Raw genomic sequence first — 21500 nt, 5'->3', positions numbered from 1 at the left:
CCCGCCCCTCTGTTTACATGACGTAAATATAGCTTCCGGTGTGAACAAATAGAAGTGTCGGTTAAGGTATTTTCTCATTATTGTATCCTTCCCTATTGACCCATTTGCCTTATTTGTACTTTTAAGTGTTTTAAGTGTTTTTTTATTGTGTGTCGAACAAAAGTGCAAAAACGCGTTTGCTAACTATTCTTTAGAAAATATCATATAGCATTAAGCTAGCTTGTGAGTTTATATTTACTGTAATGTAATGTAGCTGCTATTAATGTGTGATAATGGTTTTCTCTTCTTCCAGTCTCCGCTATTTAGCTGCTGACAGAACTGGACTGACCTGATATAATTAGCCTACAATTAGTGCATAAGTATTTAGCTTTTATATTGAAGGGGTTTGACAAAAGAGTTAGAATAACTGTTCAGGAAGTACAGCCATTTTACACACAGTACCTCCCTTCAGAGAATCCAAAGTAGTCGGACCGTAATTGTAATTGTTTTGGCCAGGTGCAGTCACTCCCTTTTAATTTTAGTTTAGCTTACTTTGATCTCTTGGTGGCTTAATGTTTATCACAAAACACTAGAGTGGATCAGTCCTCCTATCTAACTCTCGGCAAGAAAGCAAAAACATTTACAAATACATTTCTCAAAATGTCAAACTTTTCCTTGCCGCATGCATCCAAAGAGAGCAAGACATCCATGTAAAAGGAGTAAAAAGAATCAATTTATGTGATGGGGGGATAAAAGATGGGAAAAAACATTGTCTTGTCTGCAGGGTAATTCAAGTTAATGCAATGCATTTCTCCTGCAGATGAAGGTGATCCAGTACACTCCAGAGAAACTCCATACAGCTTTGGTCTCCAATTCTCAGTATTTAACTAAGGTTTATAGTAAGTACACAAAAGAAGAAAAGCGCCTTCTGGAGGAAGGATTCCACGCTGGGCAGCCGGGTTCCCTTTTCCAACTCCTCACCGTGCACTCTGACTCTGACTGGATCCTCGCTCACCCCGAGGAGCCCGAAGACTTTGAGGCCTTTTACAGAAAGCCTTATCGCAAGACCCCAAATGAAAGCCAGAGTACTATTTATATTCAAACCATAGGTGTGCATATCTGCATATCATGTACTCAGAATCTCTATTTCTCTCAGTTCTAGCGGAGTATGTGTGGGGAGTTGTGAAATGTTTCTTACAGGATTCAGTAGCTTTCAGTTGATGCCCTTAGCAGTGGACATAGAGAGCATGAGAAGAAAAAATGAGAAAGAAAAAACTATAGTCAGTTAATTTTGGGCATTACAAATGGGTAAAGTATGTCTAGTGTGTGCAACAAAAGGGTGTGGTCTCCAAATTCAGCATGCCACTTGGTTGCTTAGGCTTAATTCTGCACTTTGTTTGTTGTAGGTTCTTTTGGAGAAGTTGCTGCCCAGACAGACCAGTATATGGAGTGGCTGCGAGATTACTGCCAAGCCTTCTTCTACGGGCTTTCTGTGAAGTTGCTTCCAGCAGTTGCAGTGTCTGAAACAAAGTGCTCTTTCAGGGTCAACAGTAACTCTTACAACCTTCAAATCCTTACTGGTAATGACTTAAAAATAAAAACAAAAAACGTACATTTAACATTTTTCCATATCAGTTAGTGACTTTGGACATTTTCCTTGCAGTGTCAATCTGGGTTGGTGCAATTTTCTTTGTCAGTACTGTTTTTCTCTTTAACTAAAGGCGATCTGCTACAATTTCTGAAGAAGAGGAAACCAAAAGATGCTTTTTGTATTGTTGGAATCACAATGATTGACCTCTACCCCAAAGATTCATGGAACTTTGTCTTTGGACAAGCTTCTCTGACAGAGGGTGAGGTTTCTAAAAGCAAAGCACTAGGTTATTCAAACACAAATCCGTCTTGATGCAATTTGTTCCATGAGCATTGGGGAGGAGATGCTTAGTTTTTTTGTGTGTGATGCAATGTGACTGAGTAGCCACTAGATAGTGCTAAAGTGAAATACATTAGAGGGGAGATAGCTTCCTGTTTCCTTTCCTCAAATTTTTCCTAAATGTGTACAGGAATGGGCGTTTTCAGTTTTGCCAGATATGATGACAACTTCTATAAGAGAAGTTATGCTGGAAGGCTGAAGAAGCATCTTCAGCCAAGGCAGAAGGATTATTCTGTGTTTGACGGCTATTACACTCCACCGATCACTAGCTCTCTGCTGCTTCGATCCTGCAAGGTTACTAAGAAACATCTCAGTTTACTTAATGTATTTAGTTATTGTTGGTTTGCCAGTGGTCATGATCTGCCCACTTGTATCAACATGTCTTATCAAAGCACTTATTTCCATAGACCCTTGTAAACCTTCACTCTTGTGTCTGTTTTTAGTCTTCATTGTAACTTTAGTGTTTCTGCTCCAGACAATGACTCACGAGATCGGCCACATGTTTGGAATCTCACATTGCCAGTGGTTGAGCTGTGTCATGCAAGGCTCCAACCACCTCGATGAGTCTGATCGAAGGCCCTTGGACTTTTGTCCCATCTGCCTTCGCAAACTGCAGTTCGCAATCGGCTTCAATATAGCTGAAAGATACAAGGTAATGACACATTGATTGCTGAAGACAAGGAGATAATTACAATATTAATCCCTTTACTCTCTTTACTATTTGGTTATTGAATAAATACAGCACCAGCAAGACATTAATTGGAGTATTTTAACAAAGATATAGTCTTTGTATACTCTGTGCTGGAATAGTGAGAGTTCATCTGAGTACTTATTTGATGTGGGGTCATGGGTTAAAAATATTGATTATTTCAGATTTCTAGCTAAATCTATGCGCTGCACTGTGTCCTCAGCCTACCTGACATGCTTGAGTTCACAGTGGGCCTTTAAATCAGACTGAATTTTGACCCCAATGCGCTGAGCAAGTAGATAGTAAAAAACATATTTCACACAGGCTGCTTCACAGTGCCGGCTTGATTTTTAACTTGGCGTTTTTTTTCTCGTACTTTATTTTGTTTTCCACGTTTTGTGGAAATGTCATCACACTGCACTTATTTGTTGTTTATGAAGCATCTGGTAACAGTCACTGTCAAAGCAAGAATGCAAGAATCTCCCACACAGTATTGAAAATGCATATAAAAATAAAAAATGGAAAGATACACAGAAATACATCAAATAAAAATCATAAAAAATAAATATTTATTTTTAATATTTATAATATTTTTATAATATTTATATTTTGAATAATATAAAATAATATAATAAACATCAGTTAACCTTTTTTTTTTTTTTTTTTTTTACTGTTTATCAGGCCTTACTTCACTGGATGGACGAGGATCAGACTCAAACATCAGTGAAGGCATCAGCCAGTCATACCACACCTCACTTTACAAAACCCACCGAAGCCTTTAATGCATCCAAACTTTGGGTCTGCAGGTGTTTGGAAATACTGGAAAAGGATCAATAATAGTTCTTTTTTACTCTATTTGAGCACTTTATAAATTGCATTCATCCACTCAGTCATACAAGCACTTTTTACAATCCCAAAAATGTTTATTCTTCAGGTCTAACACTACTGGAGTAATAGAAAGCCGTACCTCCTCCGTCATTTGGTGTTTTGATGAAGGTACTTGAGAGTGCTTTCTTACACCCTCCATCCAATTTTTTTCTGTTCTTAACATTTGTGTTGCTGTTTGATTATCAAAGTAGATTTTATGTATCAAAAGTCTAAGTATTGGCTAGCCACTGTAAACGGTCTACTGAACTGTGCTGATTAAAGCCCAAAACCATATGTAATGGGCATCTTGCGTGGTTGAGTGGGTCATCTACTGATCAGAAGGTCAGTGGTTTATTTTTCAGCTCCTTCAATCTGAAAAATATTGCCCCCAGTGCAATGTGATGCTTAGAAAGCACTTAAAATCATAGACTAAAACACTAAACAACTCTATTTTACTTAATGACGTGATGGTAGCACTTTGGAAACCTGTGTTTGCACAATGTAAATTCAATTAAACATGTAGTATGTATATAAGATTTATCATATAATGTTAGCATTTATAGGTTTACAGGTTTTGGAAGACTAAGCCAGCAAATTTCTTTTCTGTCAGTGTATCTGTGCATTCTGGGATTAATTTGCATGTTTTCAAATAAATGTTGTGTTCAGTGAATGAACATGTTGTCAGTTTGTCTGCTGGGTTTTAGAGAATAAACCACGTTCACCTGTCTGTTTCACAGTGTTGCTTTATTACGAACAAACACGTTTTTGATACAAAAATTGTTTGCGGGTTGACATCCCGTATTAAATAGCAGTGCACCGTTAACTAAGTGACAGTTTGATTTGATTGCAAGTAAAACACATATAATCAAATTGTCCTGAGCTTCAGGTATTTCCCATAACAAGTGTAACAAAGATCTGTGCAACTGATTGTTCTTGCTGCAACATTAGCATCACATTTTGTCTGGCTATTGTTACTGAACTGATCACTGAGGTAATTATTGAGCGTCAGTGTTAAAGTCTCCTGTCAAACTAAGACACCTCCCTTAACGCTTAATCACTCTGAGTGTACCCTTTGTCACTGCCATCCATTAAGTGCAAGACTAAATGAAGCTTCTTCAAAGATAATTTAAAGGTACTGACACTGTTAAAAACACTGTTTGGTATATCAGGTAATTAAGGCACAATTATTACTTAGATACTGTGGTCTAAAAATTTTTGAGATTGCTCTCAGAAACCAGACCTACAAAGGCAGATTTTAAGCACTTAGTAAGCGTCTTTCTCTTCAGTGTATTCATGCTGTTACAGTTTATCAGCATTAGCCTTTAACTACCGTTCTATGGCTTGAACCCTTTATTACTCTCATTTTACATCAGCTTAAAAGGTAAAACACCCTCTACATCACTTAGTGTCAAAGTCAGAGAAATCATTTGGATCTCTAGTTCTCCTCAGTTTGCTCTTCACTCTCCTCCTTGTGGGCTGCATTGCTTTCAGAGCGTCTTCTCCTCATACAGGAAAATCCTCTCTTAGCAGGCTTCACCAAACCCAGGAACAAAGCACTCAGAGCCATGCCAGCTGCACAAGAGTAGAAGGCTGATCCATAGTTATGGGTCATGTCCACCAGCATGCCTGAGGAGCAAAGGAGAATAGAGGTAGAAGTAAGAACTAAAAAGCCAGCTTGTCAAAAGGTCTATGTACTCATCTTAAACAAAGGCTGGAAGCAATTGCATTGTGTCTTGTCATGTTCTGCAGGGACTGAATCAAATATCCTGATCTAGATGATCCAGCCAAACTTTATACTTTTGGTTTGTGTGTATTTTGCAAGATTATGAGTTGTAACTACAAGTGTAAGATTCCCATAAATCCCATAAATGAACATGTGTGTTTTTCACTACTAAAATATATATTGTTTTAAGATATAGTATCATTTGTAGTAAAGTTGATCCTGGAGGTTATGTCCAGTAAATATGTCATTCCTCAGTACCTCCAAGTGGTGGTCCTGCCAGCCCAGCAAAGCTCTGGATGAAAACATAGACGCCAGCAGCTGAAGTCATCCTCTCTATGCCCACCACATCATCCTCAGCCAGCAGAGGAATGTGGGTGCACACCACAGTTCCCAGGAAGAACCCGTAGAGAGCACAGCACACAGCTAGGCCGTAAAACTCTGTGACCAAAGTAAATCCCACCAGCACCACAGTCAGTGTAATCACACAGGCTAAAAGCACCAAAAGCTTCTTCTTCCTAAACTGCCTCCGTGTGAGGATCCATCCAATAGAGAATCGGCCTAAGATTTCAGCCACGGCTATGGTGGAGAGCATGTAAGTCGCGTGGTCCTTTTCGACTCCTCGACTCTCACTCAGCTGGATGATGTAGAGCTGTGGAGCGAAAAAGCCCAGAGTGGCAAACAGTCCAAAGAGAGAATAGAAAATGAAGCTGCACTCTTTGAGGATGGAGAAGTCCAAGAGTTTGGAATTGTTTTCAGATAACTTTTTGTCAGCTGCATTGTTTAGTTCCTCTTTCATCGCTTGTTTTTCTGCATCTCTGCTTGTTTTTTCCTCTTTTTCAGATGTTTTTATTTCTCCCTTGCTTTCTTCCAGTTGTTCCCGTTCAATCTCCACCTTTGCTTCTTTGTGAGGTAAAGATGTCTCCTGTTGCTTGCCGCTGTCAGTGTCACTTAGAGACTGAACACCAGAGTCTGCAGTGCTCACAGAGCCTGTAGTTAGCTCGTTAGTCAAACTGCAGAAGGTATTTTGATCAGAGAATGCCTTGTTTGTCACAGAGACCCCTGAAGTTGTGCCCTCTGTACAGTCATTATGTTTGCTCAGATCTTTTAAGGTTAAGGTGTCAGCCTCTGGTTTCAGCGTCTCATTGGGTTTAATAATTATCGGCCGAAGCAATGCGCCACAGATGATGATGACGCTTTGCAAAGCTCCTAATACTGCCATGGTATTTCTCCAGCCAATATGGTCCCTTAATGCTGCAAAGGCTAAGAGGGAAGAAGAGGCATTCCATGAGTGTCCACAAACAAATCTGCATGAGTATTAAGTATGTAATGTTCAAGATCTGGCTTATGAAATGAAAATGTGATGTTGAAACTGTTGCAAACTGTAATCTTTTCTTGATATTATTTGGGAATATTAATCACGTTTTTTCTAACCCCTGTCACTCACACTTGTCTTTAAAGCGTCTTTATAAAAAACATCCCACCTGGTGCCAAAGCAAACATTGACAGGGACTCTCCAGTAGAAGCGATAGCAGTGGCCAGAGATCGCCGATGGTTGAAATACTGAGAAAGGATGGTCACCGTGGGGAGGAAGGTCAGACAGTAACCCATGCCTGAATAGTTGAATAAATATGTACAAGAAATTCAAAGAATAACAGCATTGTGTGCAAAGTTTTTTGAAGTGGAAAAGTAGTGAAAAAGCGACTAAATGAATACCTGCAACTAATCCGTAGGTGATGTAGATTTGGTTTATGGAGCTGGTAAAGATGGTGGCGATGGTGCCAGAAGTAATAAGCAGTCCTCCAGTCATGACAACAAGTTGAAAGCCAAAGCGGTTGGTCATCATGGAAGCAAAAGGTGCTAAGTGGTACAGCGATTCTCATTATTTCAATGTTATTTTTGTACGCATGTAATGTTAAGTTTTTTAAAGCTGCAGCCACATAGCAACAACACATGTGCTTACCATTGAATGCCATGACAAACACACTAATGGAAACAATCCAGGAGACTCGACTGTTGGTCTCTCCAAACTCATCTATCAAGTTCTGGAGGAAGATGCCAAAGCTTTTGATGGTGCCATAGGTGAACACCTCCACCAAGAAAAATGCCACAGCCACCACCCATCCCCAGCCACCGTCGGGGACCTTCGAGTACACATTGGGCCCCAAGAAACCACTCAATCCCATGCCCTGGAAAGAAAAACAGCGGATTAGCATAACTGCAAAGTAATCAATTTAAAAAAAAAAGTAATAATAATAATAAATCAAATGTGCGTACTTTGAATGGATGATCGAATTAAGACAAAAACACAAAGTAGGGTGGCAACAAATGCTGGACTGTTACTGTAGAGGCGCTCTGACGCGTCAACACGAGCGGAACGAGAATGCGCCCATAGCCGCAGGACACTGGCCGGGACTCGCTGTAAGTAATTACAGATCAAACCCACAATTCCGTTTCGCTCACACAAACCGGCAGGAATACTTTAATGACGCATTCGGGGAAAATTCATCTTAAACTGGAAATTGCTCTCGTTCGGCAGCCTGAGCGGTAAATGTAAGGAGAAGCGAGTTGCCTTTTTTTTTCTTCTAGCAATAAACGATCCAGCATCAGGGGGCGCACGCGCTGCTGTGGTGCTGTAGGTACCTGCCGCACAAAAGCCAGCTTCAGCTCTGTGAGGACTGAGTCACAGCTTTTTGAAGTGTTCCTCTTCTGATCACAGACAGTCTGAGTAAGAGGTGGTAAGCCTGATCCTTGTCAAATTACTCAAATCAGCTGACTTGATAACTGGCTGGTGTTTCCAGTAGAAGTTCATATAGTGTTACACCCTCTTTTATATCGGTCTTTCTTTAGCTGCTTGCCTCTTAAATAAAGTCTCTCTGTACATTCTTACGGACATCTGTTTAATGTACAAACACTGGCAGTGCTGCAACAAAAGATGGTCAGGAGGGGGAAAGGCAACAGCCGCTGAAGTTCAGTCTCTCCATTCTCCCTGATCAATTATTAATGAAGCTGAGCAAATATGTTTTTATTTTTGTAAGAACGGGAGAAAAAAGTGAAGCAATAATGACCGATTAAATCCTAAATCCTTAAATGTACCACCAGGTGATAAAGAAATACAGCTCCTTTGTGAAATTATGTGCAGGAATTATACATTTTCCATGCATCTGAGTATTTTTTATGGGATTTCCAGGTCTCCCAACCTACCTGTGTTTGGATTTATAATCTCCAGCGTGGTTTGTTTGACCTCATAACTCTCCAGAGCTGCAAACCTGTTGTGTAAGTATCCCCCTCCTACCAGATTTTGTAAAATTTCTGAACCTAGCCTTCATAAGCTGTGCTGGTATGTTAAGCATAGTGTAAATCCTGTTTTTGATATACAGGCTTCTCATATTACATGTCATATATTGTTGAAAAACAAACAAACAAACAACTATGGCATTCTGTACACCTGCTGTAAATTTTCAGTTAACCCTTGTATGGTGTTCGGGTCTGTGAGACCCGTGTTCAGTTTTTTTCAAAAGAAAAATTAAACAATTAATTTTTTTTTCACGTGTAAATGTGTTGTGTCTTTCCACTCACTCCACTTGATTATAACTGATTTATTTATAACATTTTATATAAAAGAAAAACGAGAAGCACATTAATTCATAAATGTGATCTAACAAAGGTAAAGGGAAAAAATTAACCATGTTTGCTGTTCATATGTCTTGTAATTGGGATGAAGTAAACATCTGTTGAGTAATTTAACATAAAATTGTTTGATAGTGTTAATTTGGAAAGCCAAAACTCTAGCGGGTCCACCAGACCCATGAACACTGGCTGAGTAACAAAAATACGAACACCACACAAGGGTTAAATGGTAAATGGCTAGTTACTATTACTAGTCCCTAAGGACCCCAAAGCGCTTTACACATCCAGTCATCCACCCATTCACACCCATAAAATTAAATAACATAAAATAGAACGGTTTAATTACAGCCGGAAATTGACCACTGAACAATATTTAGCTGTAAAGAAATAACTTTAAATTAAGAGCCAGAGACGCGGGTGGTAATGTTAACCTTTGGGTGCCCCACCCCAACGGTCCGTTCTCGTGCGACTGACGCAATCCGGTCCGTCTGCGGGGGCGCGTGATACCCTTGGGCAATAACGTCTAAATAAGTGCTCACAAATAGTTTGTAAGTATTTGTGCGTCGCGTGTTGGCCGGATAATTATTTGAAGTAGCTAATTAAAAGCGAACGTATTCGTTTGTAATGACATGGCTGTAATAAGTCGGAGTGAGCTGTCTCACCTGTAAGAAGCTACTTTCAGAGGGTCCTGTCTTCGCTCGTTGCTATAGTCCCGTAAGTGGCGCGCGAGCGACGTCAATAAACTTTCAAACTTAAGCTAACTTATGGTGCACATATTTCCACAGGCGTTTTTTTTCTCTCACAAGGACACACACGTGTACACAGACACCCACACTGACATATATTACATATATGTAAGCACGTGTACAAGCATGCTGTATCAGATAAAAGCTGACATTCATGAACGAGAACGGGGTGGGGGGTGGAAGAAGGGGTTAAAGAGATCTGGTTGCAGCCAGTTCTTCATAGTACCCCGGCAAACTAAACACACATACACACACAAAGTTCTTTAACTTGGGGTGTTGTTTGAGCGGTGCTCTGAGTTAATAGCTGGCCAGAGAGAGAGAGACAGACTGGGAGTTTGTGCCCAACCTCAGGCTTGAATATTTGAAAAACGTTTTGTCAAATCAGAAAAGTACAGATTTGTTGTTTGTTTGTTTTTTAAATCCCTAAACTTTGTTTGGTTAAAAAGTGATGACTGCCATTTACCTGAATTAAGGATTGCACTTTTTAGGGTATCCTTCTACAGTTACATTGTCCATTCATACATAATGTAATACTTGTTTTTTTCTTAAGGATTCTTTAAAAAACAAATACTGTCCAAGGAACTAACTCTGCTGCTCTATGCCAAAAGATTTTACTCACTGACATCTGACCCAGTGGGCTTACTGACGACTCTTGATGCACCTATAAAATTTCAGCTTTTTTGTTGATTAATTCTTAACCACAAATGCTGACACCATCTTAAAACTGTTAGGAACTAGACAAACATCACACGTGCTGGTGTGATGAAGCAGAAAGTTGAGCACGGGTCGTGATCAGAGGCTAACTGATTTGCCCTCAACAAACTAGGCTGCTTTGATAAAAAGTGGGTTGCAACAGGAACACTACCTGCATGATTAGAGAGATCGCGTCTCTTATTACAGGATATGTAACAGGTTTTGAAATGATTTAAGGTAATTTGGATCGACTGATCTCTTTATTCTGTGTAAGCTTACTCTGCAAAATCTTGAAATGTAGTTAGTAATTTTCCATAGAAGCTTAAACATAGCGGCATCTTGGTCCATGCTAGTTTATAATACTCTGATCCTAGACTGCACAACAGTCACAAACACTCAGATTTAAAACTAGTAGCACTGGTCAATGCCTGATAGTTAATAAAGCTGTATTATTGATGTGCTGTGTTGATACACAGGGATGTCTAGCATTTTCACCATTCTGTAGCATCAAGTCTTCTTTTAACAACAGCTCATAATCTGAGGAGACCAGCTGCTGGACATTTGAGAGAGAAATATGGTCACATTGTACTGGGTCGTTTTTGTCACATTTTTCCTGTCATGGTGTGCCAGATGTTTTCAGCTGGTGAAAGGTCTTCACTTCAGCACCTGATCTCTTCTCCTATGAAGTCATGCTGCTGTAATCGTTGCAGTGCGTGGTTTATCTTCATCGTGCTCAAATATACAAAGACTTCACTGAAAAAAATGTCATCTGGATGTTGCTCTAAAACTTGTATATACCCTTCAGCAGTGATGCTGCTTTTTAAAGTGTGTAAGCTGACAATTCCATAAGAACTGATGCATCCATGTACCATCAGAGTTGCAGGTTTTTGAACCAAGCACTGATAACAAGCCAGATAGTCCTTTGTTTGATGTCCATGTCTTCCAAAAAAAATTTCAAATTTTGATTTGTCTGACCAAAGAACAGTTTTTCACTTTGCCTGAGTCCATTTTAATTTCACTTTTGCCCAGAGCAGACAGCAGCGTTTCTGGATCATGTGCAAACACTGGTTCTACTTTGTACAGTAGAGCTTTAACCTGCATATGCAGATTTTAATGCACTTCCTCCTGAGGCTGTCACGATTTGGCAGTGTGGTGGGAAGTATGTGGACCAAAATGTAGGACTCTTGATAGAAAATAAGCTCCAGAGGCAGGTTTATTATGGAACTATTACATCAAAAGCTGAGCTAATAATCAACAACCGATAATCACTAGTGGACGTGGAACAAGGACAACACACTACCAAGTGGGAAAGAAATGACAAGAAACAAGGGGACATTCAGACGACGACAAAGAAGAGGAAACAGGTGGGAGCATAGTTGGGACCAATCACGGAAACAAGACTTGGGAAAGTAAAGCCGAAAGCTAAACACCTGGGACAAAGTTTACCAAAATAAAACAGGAAGTAACTAAAACGGGAGAACACTGAACGCAGAAAAGGAGACTTCTCTGTGTTAGGTGTCAGGAAATGCAGAGGGAGACATAACAAAAAGGAAGAGAACGTAAACAAACTAAAACCAAGAACTAAACTACAGCCTAAGGATAAAAACAAAGCAGCACACCATTGATATCTACAATCCATGGATAAAAAAATTAGAACTAATAACTCAGAATACTAAACAATATAAATCTTAGTCCATAACTGAAAATGCTGAGTGAAAAGATCCACGACCATGACGGAGGAGCTATCACGAGCATATTGATTTTCAGTCTTGTTCCTTCCTTTTCAGTTTCTGTGTTGCTGCCATACAATTCAAAGTGAACAAACAGTCTTTGTGAAATATTTCTATGTTTTCTTTGCTCTATTTTTTCTATTGTGATTAGAATATGGGCTTTTAGATTTGTAGATCATTGCTTTCTGTTTTTATTATTACAAAGCATCCCTTTTTGGGGAATTAAGGTTATAATTGCAAGTAATCTTTTGCAGGTTTTGATTCAAAATGGCGGAGGGCACACCCCAGCTTCCTCCTGCTGCAATGCTGCTATTCGGGCTGCTGCTCCACACAGTGTCCCAGCATGGACCCACAGCTGATAAACCCAAAGAAAAACCCAATTTCATCATCATACTGGCAGATGACATTGGCTGGGGTGATCTGGATGCTAATCAGCTCGAAGAGAGGGCAAACAACACACCTTACCTCAACCTGATGGCCCTGCAAGGACTACGGTACAGAATTTGATTCAGATCTATGAACCTTTTCTTATTTTATATTCATTATGTATCAGACGGATGTTTCTACCCTTGGGTGTTTTTGATGTCAGTATTTCAATACTATTATCTGAGGCACAGTACACCAGCATATACTGTATAGTTCAGTACTAGTAAACTCAGTGATGGAGAATACTGCTGCTTTGACAGTCATTAAGGCTAAAAAGGCTTGGTGTTCACAGGGTACTGTATCAAAGAATATTAATGGAAGGTGGACTGGAGGGGACAATTCAATTAAGTAAGCGCTTTGGCAACAGTGGGATGGAAAAATGCTCTTTTAACAGGAAGAAACTTCTAGCAGAGCTAGGCTCATGGAGGGGCAGCCATCTGTCACGGCCGGTTGGGTTTGAGGTGAGCAACACAGGATGAAGGCATGCTCTGGAACTGAGCTAGAGATTAATAATAAGTAATTATTATTAACCACACTACCACAATTAGTTAATAATTAGTGTCACAGGAAAAGATGTACAAGCAACAGGGATGGTTCCAACCTCCAGAGCATTACAAGGAGTGGAGTGAAGATTTTGTCAGTGCATCAAGAGGTAGCACACATTGCTGTCTTCTGAAAAAGAGCTGTGACCTTTGCATTTCTAATTAAGTCTAATCTTATCTGAGCTCAGGGGAAAAGTAAGCGGACTGTTGTTCAGTGGCCCAAAATTCTCTTTTTAGACAAAAGTCAATATTGTGTTTAGAAATCGAGGACCTGCACTCTAGAGGAACACCAGAGAGATTAAGAATACAAGTCCGGTGGGAGTCTGTGATTTTGAGTGCCATACTATCTTCTCATATTGGTGGCGGATGGTTCAGTGTGTTTGATGAAATCCACAATCAGCTTAGTCATTTTTGAGCCCTCCATCTATTGACATTCTTTATGGAGATGCTGATTTCCTTTTCCAACAAGGCATAGCACATGGCAACTGTGATGGACCAAGTTGAAAAAGCAGGAGGACTCAAAGGAATGAATAGAAAATAGGGTTTCCATTTATTTAACCCCAAAAATCATATTTACAAAAATACCAAATGTTGAGCTCATAAAAGAGATCAAAGAAACAAATCGAAGCTCAGGCAAAGACTGCAAATTTAACAAACAGCAACTGCCCAAACAAACATAACTGACCTAACAGGAAATGACACACAAGGGTATATATAATGGCTGATCAGACCACTATGACACACGAGGGGTAACTAGACAAAACACAATTATAAACCACAAAAATGATGCAGTACTGCGTGGTTTGTTTATAAACTAAACACCAAAGAAGAAAATCAAAACCACTGAACCCTAAACTCAAATATCTAATCAAATACAAAAGCTTTTTTTAAATTAAAGAAAATACACATTCTCCCCTTCAGCAGGAAGTGGTGGTGCGGTCCAATTATCGCTCTTTGTATTTAGTGGTTTCAAACCATGTCCACCCCCTTTTGTCCGGCAACTCCCAGGGATGATGGCAGGTAAGTAGTTAGTCAGAAGTCAAACAAAATAATGAACTGGTATGAATACATAACCTAAATGTGCGCGCTTGCAAATGGAACAAATGTATCCAAACCAATCAATAAACTTATTGGAAACTAAAATGTGTTATTGTGTTCAAATGAAGAAATGAAAATACACAAGCGTTACCGACTTTAGAGTGTGGCCATGGATTTGGCCGTCACAGCAGCAATGCCAAAACTACTACCAAATAAATTGTTGACCATGTTATTACTGTTTGATTAGCAAGCCAGTTTGCTTGACCTGAAGTCCATAGAGAAAATATATGGGATATTATGTTAGAGGAAGACTTTGAGGCAGGAAGTTAAGTTACAAGTGGAGCCTTTATTTGTGAGTCCTTTTAAAGACAAAGTTCTCACACAGACCATGGGAAAAGGAACAAAAGTGGAAGCACAACAACAAGAAAGCATGACAGAAGGCATCAGGCAACACCGGAACAAACAGAAATCCAGAAAACGTGAAACACAGGACATAAAAGCATCTTGATCATGTATTTACACAGATAACACAGAGCAGAACACACAAGGAAACGGTTCATAACAAGAGGAGTCAGTATGAGAGATGCATACAGTCACAAAGCCATGCAGGATAGCTAGAACTAGACACTAAAAAGAACTCTCCATTGTAAACCTGCCAACAACCAAAAGTCAGATAATATTGAGACAAGAAGACTCCTGCACATTAACCAAGATGAAAGAGACAATGAAAGTTATGAAGCACAGATACATAAACAAAACAGGGAACACAGTCTGGGAAATAGAATAATAAAATCAGAAGTCAGTGATTTTGCAAGAAAATTTCACTAAAATGACAGTGAAATAAAGAAAAAGTGAAGCTTGATGTGGTTAGAATAATAATGAAAACTAAACAGAAACTTAAAAAATTCAAGAATAACACAAAACCACAAGATGGTATGACGATAAAATATTTTTATGTTTTTAATTCTCTAGAATGACCGACTTCCACTCCCCAGCCTCGACATGCTCTCCGTCCCGTGCTGCTATCCTGACAGGTCGTTATGGCCTAAGAAACGGGGTGACTCACAACTTCGGGGTGAAGTCTCTAGCTGGCCTGCCTCTGTCTGAAGTTACCTTACCCCAGCTACTACACAAGGCAGGATATCACACTGCCATGATTGGGAAATGGCATCTTGGACACAATGGACTATACAGTCCAACTAACAGAGGTATGTGGGACATTTAAGCAAAGTGTCTGTCAACTTCATGTAGTGGAAAAAATAGCAGTTAGTTTTAGATAAGAACTATTTAAGTGCAAAATATAAGCATAATAATATAATATAATAAAATAATATAATATAATGATATATTACACTGTGTCATTATTCATTTAACAAAAACTGAGCCAAAATGTGGAAGCAGTGTTTAAAAAATAAGTGTAGTCCATGGTTTAATAGCTTATAGAATCACCTTTAGCAGCAATAATTTTAAATATTCATTTTCTGTGTGACTTTGTCCCCCATGTTGTCTTCCCTCGCTTTCAAAGGTTGCTGAGGTTTATGCACAGCTCTTTTAATGCCCCAACATAGTATTTTAGTCAGGTTGAGGTCTGGAATTTGACTGGGCCATTATAACATCTTGATTTTGTCTTTGTCAGTCATTCTGATGTGGATATGCTGCTACATGTGGGATCACTGTAATGTGTTGGACAAGCTGTCAGACAGATGGCCTCACATTTCACTCTGCAATACTTTGGTACATCAATGCAGAAGTCTTTGTTCACATTTAACATCACAAAACTAAACCATTCTACCTTTAAAACCTTTGAAACGACACACACTGTGCTTTCTTTTACCATGACAGTATATTAGACTTTTGCTTTTGTCACTTCAATATGTAAACCTTTGATACACAATTTGATACGCAATTTTATTTAAATGTACTGATAAGGTTTCAAAAACTCTGTTCTAAATCACAGTAAATTGTATGTTTCAACTGGAAACCACAAGCTATTCTATACTTTGAGAATTTATAGAAGTATAAGAGTGTATAGTCAGCTGCTAAGAGCTGCTAAGAGTTAGCAAAACGGCAGCAGTACAGCCAGAAGAAATGCTGAAAAAATTAATGTGCAGGAATTTATCTAGCAGTTGAGCATTCGATACTTTTTGTGTGTTTCACATAAAACAGTGATCAGTGGGTTAATGTAGACAGTTTTCCTGTTGCACAATGCTGTATCTTTCCACTTAAGTTTTGTTGTTTGGTATCTGTGAAACATTTCCCAACCTCACTGCAGGGAGCAGACTGCACAGGGTCACTAATCACGTCCTCCAACCAGCTGTGTCTAGTGAGACAACATATTTGCACCTGACAACACACAGGACAGACTTACAACTGCCCCTGTCCCATCCCCTTCCCTGCACAACCACAAAAGTTTCACATCAGCATCTTTAAAGCACTGACTAGCCTTGTGCTCAGGCAGGTATAAACAGGTAGTGCAGGGAAAAATACCTGACTACTCTAGTTACCATAAGGACATGTGTAGAGAGTTGAGAGATAAGACCTTTTTTATGGTAAGGTGATAACATGCTGATACTTTGATCAATATTTGCAATATTTTCTATATCTCTTGTGCAGGTTTTGACTACTACTTAGGTATTCCCTTCAGTAATGACATGGGATGTACTGATATCCCAGGATATAACCTGCCCCAGTGCCTCCCCTGTGACTCACATGGACCACAAGTGATCAGGTGTAGTACTGTGACAGTGTCACACAATAATGAAAGTATAGGTTGCACAGTGACTAGCAATACTTTGCAAGTAGCTATTTATTTATTAGAAGTATTTTTTTTTTTACTATACTATAACAACCATGAATGGATGCCAGTTCTTTCTTCCAAGGCCTCACCAAGCGAAATGTAGTTTTATTACAATCTATTGCTTTTGTGCTCTAGATTGAAGAGGAACATACATGGAGGTTGTTATTCCAGAATCGGCCTTCCTCTGATTGAAAATAGCACTATTGTGGAGCAGCCGCTTGACCTGTGGACACTAACAGAGCAATACAAGTCTGCTGCACTCCGGATTATACACAATGCAAGGTACAATGAGGTTGCACTAATTTACACAGACCTTACACCTTCCTAGTACTGGGTTGAACCCAGTACAGAACTGTATGAGCTAAAAACATATTTGCACCTCCTGAGTTACCTGTGTTAAGTTTAGAAAGGTTACTGTAGTGCAAATATGCTGTAAAAAAATGTACATTAAAGCAGCACAGCGTTTCCTGAGCCTTATTTTGCAACCATGTGTCAGAGCCAAAAATGCCCTAGTTCCCTACAGCCAGGTATGTTACATCTTTCTTTAGACAATATGCGTGTGTGTGAAAGTTAAGAAGTGAAATCTGATGTGATTTAGAGTTTCACGCATTACTTCCACAACAATAGAAACTGTTGTCTGTTACTATGTCTGTGCATATGATTCTCTTTGAATGATTCCACGTGAGGCTTTTATCATCGGCTTGATCTGAACAGTGTTTCAAAATGCTGCTTTATTGCCTGAGGATATGCATGTACTGTGGATCCTCTGTCGACACATGGTGGGGGGGTGAAACCAGGTAGCTCTTGCAGACATCTGTAGTTGATTGCCTTGGATGACAAAAGGAGAAACTGCTGCAGTCTACACAGTTGTCTATGTTTATCGTAATGAAAGAACATTACCACAATGTTTTAGTATGGCTCTGTGGTGTGCATTATGACTTCTGAACCATTCCTGATGGAAATTGTTAATAACAGAATATAGCCTGCTAACAGAGCAGTAGAGTATATATTTTTGAAATATGCTATATTAAATTTACAAACATAACAAAAAACATGCCTTTATGTTACATGACTGCATCATTTGAACGAGTGTAGCTGTGATTGTAAGTAATGAGCTGTAAAGACATAGAAGGGTTTTTTTGTTTGTTTGTTTTTTATCAGTGAAGCTCTTTTAAGTTGATAATGCTGTGTTTTGGATGGAAAATTTTAATTGCAAGCACAGAACTGCTTGTTTTTTGACAGACATGGTTTTGTTTCAGATTAAGCATGAGTAAAAATGGGTAATTCTGATGTAGAAGCTGGTTTGGAGCTTTTGAATGAAGCACAATACAGCACAATAGCATGGCAGATATCCTGAGGCATCATCAGCAGGAAATACACCGCTGATGGCTGCTCTCCAAGTACCCCATAACTGTGTTTGTCCAGGATTACTGTTATGTTGCTGTGACAAGTGTCTGAAATAGTATTTGGCAGTCAGTGAATGAAGAGTTTGTCAGGTCATTTACCTTTAATACAAATCTGCTTGTAAGCCAATAGTTTATTTTTTCAATGCAGCATCCGCCAGCCTTATTTTTTTGACACAGTTTCCTTTTATTAATTGTATTTTCAGTGAGCGAGGACAACCTTATCTGCTCTACATAGCACTTGCTCATATGCACGTCCCCTTGGCCCCTCCACTATCTCCAGATGCCCCTACCACTGATAATCACCCAAATAGTGGAGTGTATGCTGCCAGTCTGCGAGAGCTGGATAGTCTGGTTGGGGCAATAAAGAATGCTTCTGAGGCCACAGACAGAGACAATACACTCATCTGGTTCACTGGTTGGTCACCTGGATTCATGTCTGATATTCTGACAAAGCCTGTAATACTGTCTTGAATGTCTTGCCTTGTGTGCACACTCTTTACAGGTGACAACGGTCCATGGGAACAGAAATGCCAGTATGCAGGAAGCGTAGGGCCCTTCAGAGGCAAATGGCAGACCAGCAAAGGTAAATAAAATAAGCTTCCTGAGCAGTATAACGTCCACTTTATTGCTTTGCATCATCATATTTACATTTTTTTCTGCCTGTGTACTAGGTGGCGGTTCAGCTAAGCAGACTACGTGGGAGGGTGGTCACAGAGTGCCTACAGTGGCTTATTGGCCTGGAAGGATTCCTGCAAATACCACCAGCTCGTCCCTGCTCAGGTGCACCACTTTAGTAGCGTGCACAGGCTAGTTTATATCATTTAAATAGGTATACAGTATGCATACAATATATTTGTGAATATAAATGAGCAATTTTATAGATCCTATAAAATATATGACTACCCTACACGGTCATAAAGCCAAAGAGTACAGAAGAACCTTGTTTACTGACTCACCCAACAGTCTTTTACCAGCCATTAAAAACAGTGCTTACTCACTCCTTATCTCTTTGTGCAGTGGTATGGACATCTTCCCAACTGTTCTGTCTCTGGCGGGGGTAACACTCCCTTCTGACAGACGTTATGATGGCATTGATGCCACAAATATCCTCCTACATGGTGAACAGTTGGGCCATGAGGTGAAAAAAAAATTCACTTTGAATTTATATTTAGCTGTATACACTTGCTGGCCACTTTGCTACGTACACCTGTTCAGCAGTTGTTAGTGCCAGTCAGGCTGGTCTGAGTATTTAAGAAACAGCTGATCTGCTGGGATTTTCCTGCACAACCATCTCTAGGGTTTGCAAAGAATGGTCCAGGAAAAGGAGATAATATCCAGTGAGCGACAGTTCTTTGGTCAACACTGCTTTGTCGATGACATAGGTCAAAGAAGAATGACCAGCTGATGGGAAGATAACAGTAACTCAAATAACCACTCATTACAACCGGGGTTATCAGAAGAGCATCTCTAAATGCGGGGTCAGAATTTGGCTTGAATAGAATAAAAGCATTGAACGATCCTGGCTTGTGTCCATGGTTCAGTCTGCTGCTGGTAGTGTAATAGTGTGAGGGATGCTTTCTTATATTCTCTGAGAACTAATTGAGTACCAGTCGTTTAAATGCCAAAACCTGAGTATTGTTGCTAACTATATCCATGCTTTTATGACCACATGTACCCATGTTCTGATAGCTCATTCAAGTAGGATAAAATGCCATGTCGCAAACCTCACAATCTCTTACACCTTTTGGATGTGGTGAAACAAGCAGTTTGCATCATGGGCATGCAGATGACAAATCTGGGCCACTATTTGACACTATCGTGTCGACGTGGACCAAAATCTCTGAGAGTTTTGACAACTTATTGAATGCTTTGATTATTTATACCGTGAAGATTTAGGGCAGTTCTGAATCCCAAAGAGGGTTTAGCCTGGTATTAGCAAGTTGTATTACCAAGTGGCCTGCGAGTGTACTTTTCACAGTGATGTTGTATTTTTGAGTTGCCTGCAGACATCAATCCTTCTTTTCTGTAGTTTCTCTTCCACCCTAACAGTGGTGCTGCAGGGAGGTTTGGTGACCTTCAGACAGTTCGCAGTGGGAGACACAAAGCTTTCTACATCACAGGTACTGGTCAAATGGAGGGCACGCGTGCCCACCATCCACAATCCATTACACTACAGTCGGGCATGATGTCATGTTATTAAAACAGCTTGAGAAACAAACTTCTCTAATGCTGATGACGTGTTTATTCACATATGTTTGCAGTGCTGCTTGTTATGCCCTACCACTGTGGTGGATGGTTTACATAATGTCATCATGGTGGTACCAGACTGGTGACCCTGCTCTGCAGACAGATGTTTAAAAGAGAAAAACAACCCTAAAGGCTACATTGTAGCAGATTCATTCTCATCCTGAAGCATCATCTTGCAAAAATCTTTGCATTTATTTAAATAATTCTAAACCCTGAACTAAAGTAGTAACTCAGCAGCGTTTCAGAACACTCTTCAATTTAATGTAGGCGAAAAGGGGCTTATGGGGAATGCATGTATTCCTGTTTCTTTATAGGTGCAGCAGAAGCATGCGGTGGAGAAACAGGAAAGCAGCAGGTCCACGATCCTCCACTAATATTTGATCTTGAGCGTGATGAGGCTGAGGAAACACCTTTGGATGTCAAGACAACTGAATACCAGGTGGTAGCGGAGAGGATCGCTCGGAGGAGGGAGAAGCTATTATGGGACATCGCCACTGACAAGTCAGTGTCCATCGCAGATTACAGGACAGACGAGTCAGCAGCACCGTGCTGTGACCTGACACAGACTGTTTGTCGTTGCCCCAGGCTGGGTTGAGGGTGGGATTCACATGTAAACACTCACACAAGAGGCTGATAAGACAGGCTCACAGCTGGAGAAACAAGTCTCACTCTTTAAAAAAATGTGATTAGCACTTTGTTTGTAGAAGAAGCCATTAGTGAAGGGGTTCAATGGCCAGAGGCTACAGGACATGTACAAACAAGATGAGAGGGCAAAGAGAAGTAGGTGGATGAACTTTGGCCTGTTAGTAAAACAGTGGCTGGAGTAATTCTCAGTAATTTTAGAAAAATAACACATCTTATATCAGATCATAAGACATACTAAATTTAGTGGATAGGATTGGGCTTAGGGCAGAGACTTTTGTTGCGACAATCAAATTTTGGAGACCAAACATCTGAAAATAGATCCTTATTGTTATCTTGTTGAATATTTGATGGCTTTTATTATAATATTCAAACATTTATAATATAATTACAAATAAAAAACAAACAAAACAAAACTT

At 39.7% G+C, this 21500-nt stretch overlaps 3 protein-coding genes across 12 annotated transcripts; 2 read left to right on the top strand and 1 right to left on the bottom strand.

Annotated features, from left to right (window-relative positions):
• Positions 1 to 11: 11 nt before the first annotated feature.
• amz2 (archaelysin family metallopeptidase 2) lies at positions 12 to 4191 on the top strand. Of its 2 annotated transcripts, none has more exons than XM_026178975.1 (7): positions 12 to 66; positions 800 to 878; positions 1386 to 1559; positions 1701 to 1829; positions 2040 to 2203; positions 2385 to 2561; positions 3279 to 4191. In XM_026178975.1, exons 2-7 carry the CDS (start codon positions 800 to 802, stop codon positions 3432 to 3434), a joined length of 879 nt encoding a protein of 292 aa, XP_026034760.1. In that variant the 5' UTR covers positions 12 to 66; the 3' UTR covers positions 3435 to 4191. The 2 variants fall into 2 exon arrangements, with proteins under 2 accessions (XP_026034760.1, XP_026034759.1); XM_026178974.1 differs by having other exon boundaries at positions 800 to 1088.
• On the bottom strand, positions 4188 to 9895 carry LOC113028563 (monocarboxylate transporter 7). 3 transcript variants are annotated; one of them, XM_026178953.1, is made up of 6 exons: positions 9477 to 9895; positions 7148 to 7373; positions 6901 to 7044; positions 6669 to 6797; positions 5446 to 6447; positions 4188 to 5090 (listed from the first exon to the last, which is right to left on the bottom strand). In XM_026178953.1, the coding sequence occupies exons 2-6, from the start codon at positions 7368 to 7370 to the stop codon at positions 4900 to 4902; spliced, it is 1689 nt and encodes a 562-aa protein (XP_026034738.1). In that variant the 5' UTR covers positions 7371 to 7373; positions 9477 to 9895; the 3' UTR covers positions 4188 to 4899. The 3 variants fall into 3 exon arrangements, with proteins under 3 accessions (XP_026034738.1, XP_026034739.1, XP_026034737.1); XM_026178954.1 differs by lacking the exon at positions 9477 to 9895 and adding an exon at positions 7828 to 7883; XM_026178952.1 differs by lacking the exon at positions 9477 to 9895 and adding an exon at positions 7462 to 7528.
• arsg (arylsulfatase G) lies at positions 7544 to 21497 on the top strand. Of its 7 annotated transcripts, none has more exons than XM_026178959.1 (12): positions 7546 to 7605; positions 8375 to 8460; positions 12238 to 12477; positions 14962 to 15197; positions 16603 to 16717; positions 16922 to 17068; positions 18396 to 18607; positions 18695 to 18775; positions 18864 to 18972; positions 19210 to 19330; positions 20222 to 20312; positions 20754 to 21497. In XM_026178959.1, exons 3-12 carry the CDS (start codon positions 12251 to 12253, stop codon positions 21032 to 21034), a joined length of 1620 nt encoding a protein of 539 aa, XP_026034744.1. In that variant the 5' UTR covers positions 7546 to 7605; positions 8375 to 8460; positions 12238 to 12250; the 3' UTR covers positions 21035 to 21497. The 7 variants fall into 7 exon arrangements, with proteins under 7 accessions (XP_026034747.1, XP_026034744.1, XP_026034742.1 ...); XM_026178957.1 differs by lacking the exon at positions 7546 to 7605 and adding an exon at positions 7861 to 7919; XM_026178956.1 differs by lacking the exon at positions 7546 to 7605 and adding an exon at positions 7863 to 7922.
• Positions 21498 to 21500: the final 3 nt, after the last annotated feature.

Source organism: Astatotilapia calliptera, chromosome 8 (assembly GCF_900246225.1).
Source record: "Astatotilapia calliptera chromosome 8, fAstCal1.2, whole genome shotgun sequence".
NCBI lineage: Eukaryota > Metazoa > Chordata > Actinopteri > Cichliformes > Cichlidae > Astatotilapia > Astatotilapia calliptera.
This window is presented reverse-complemented; position numbering and strand designations above follow the sequence as displayed.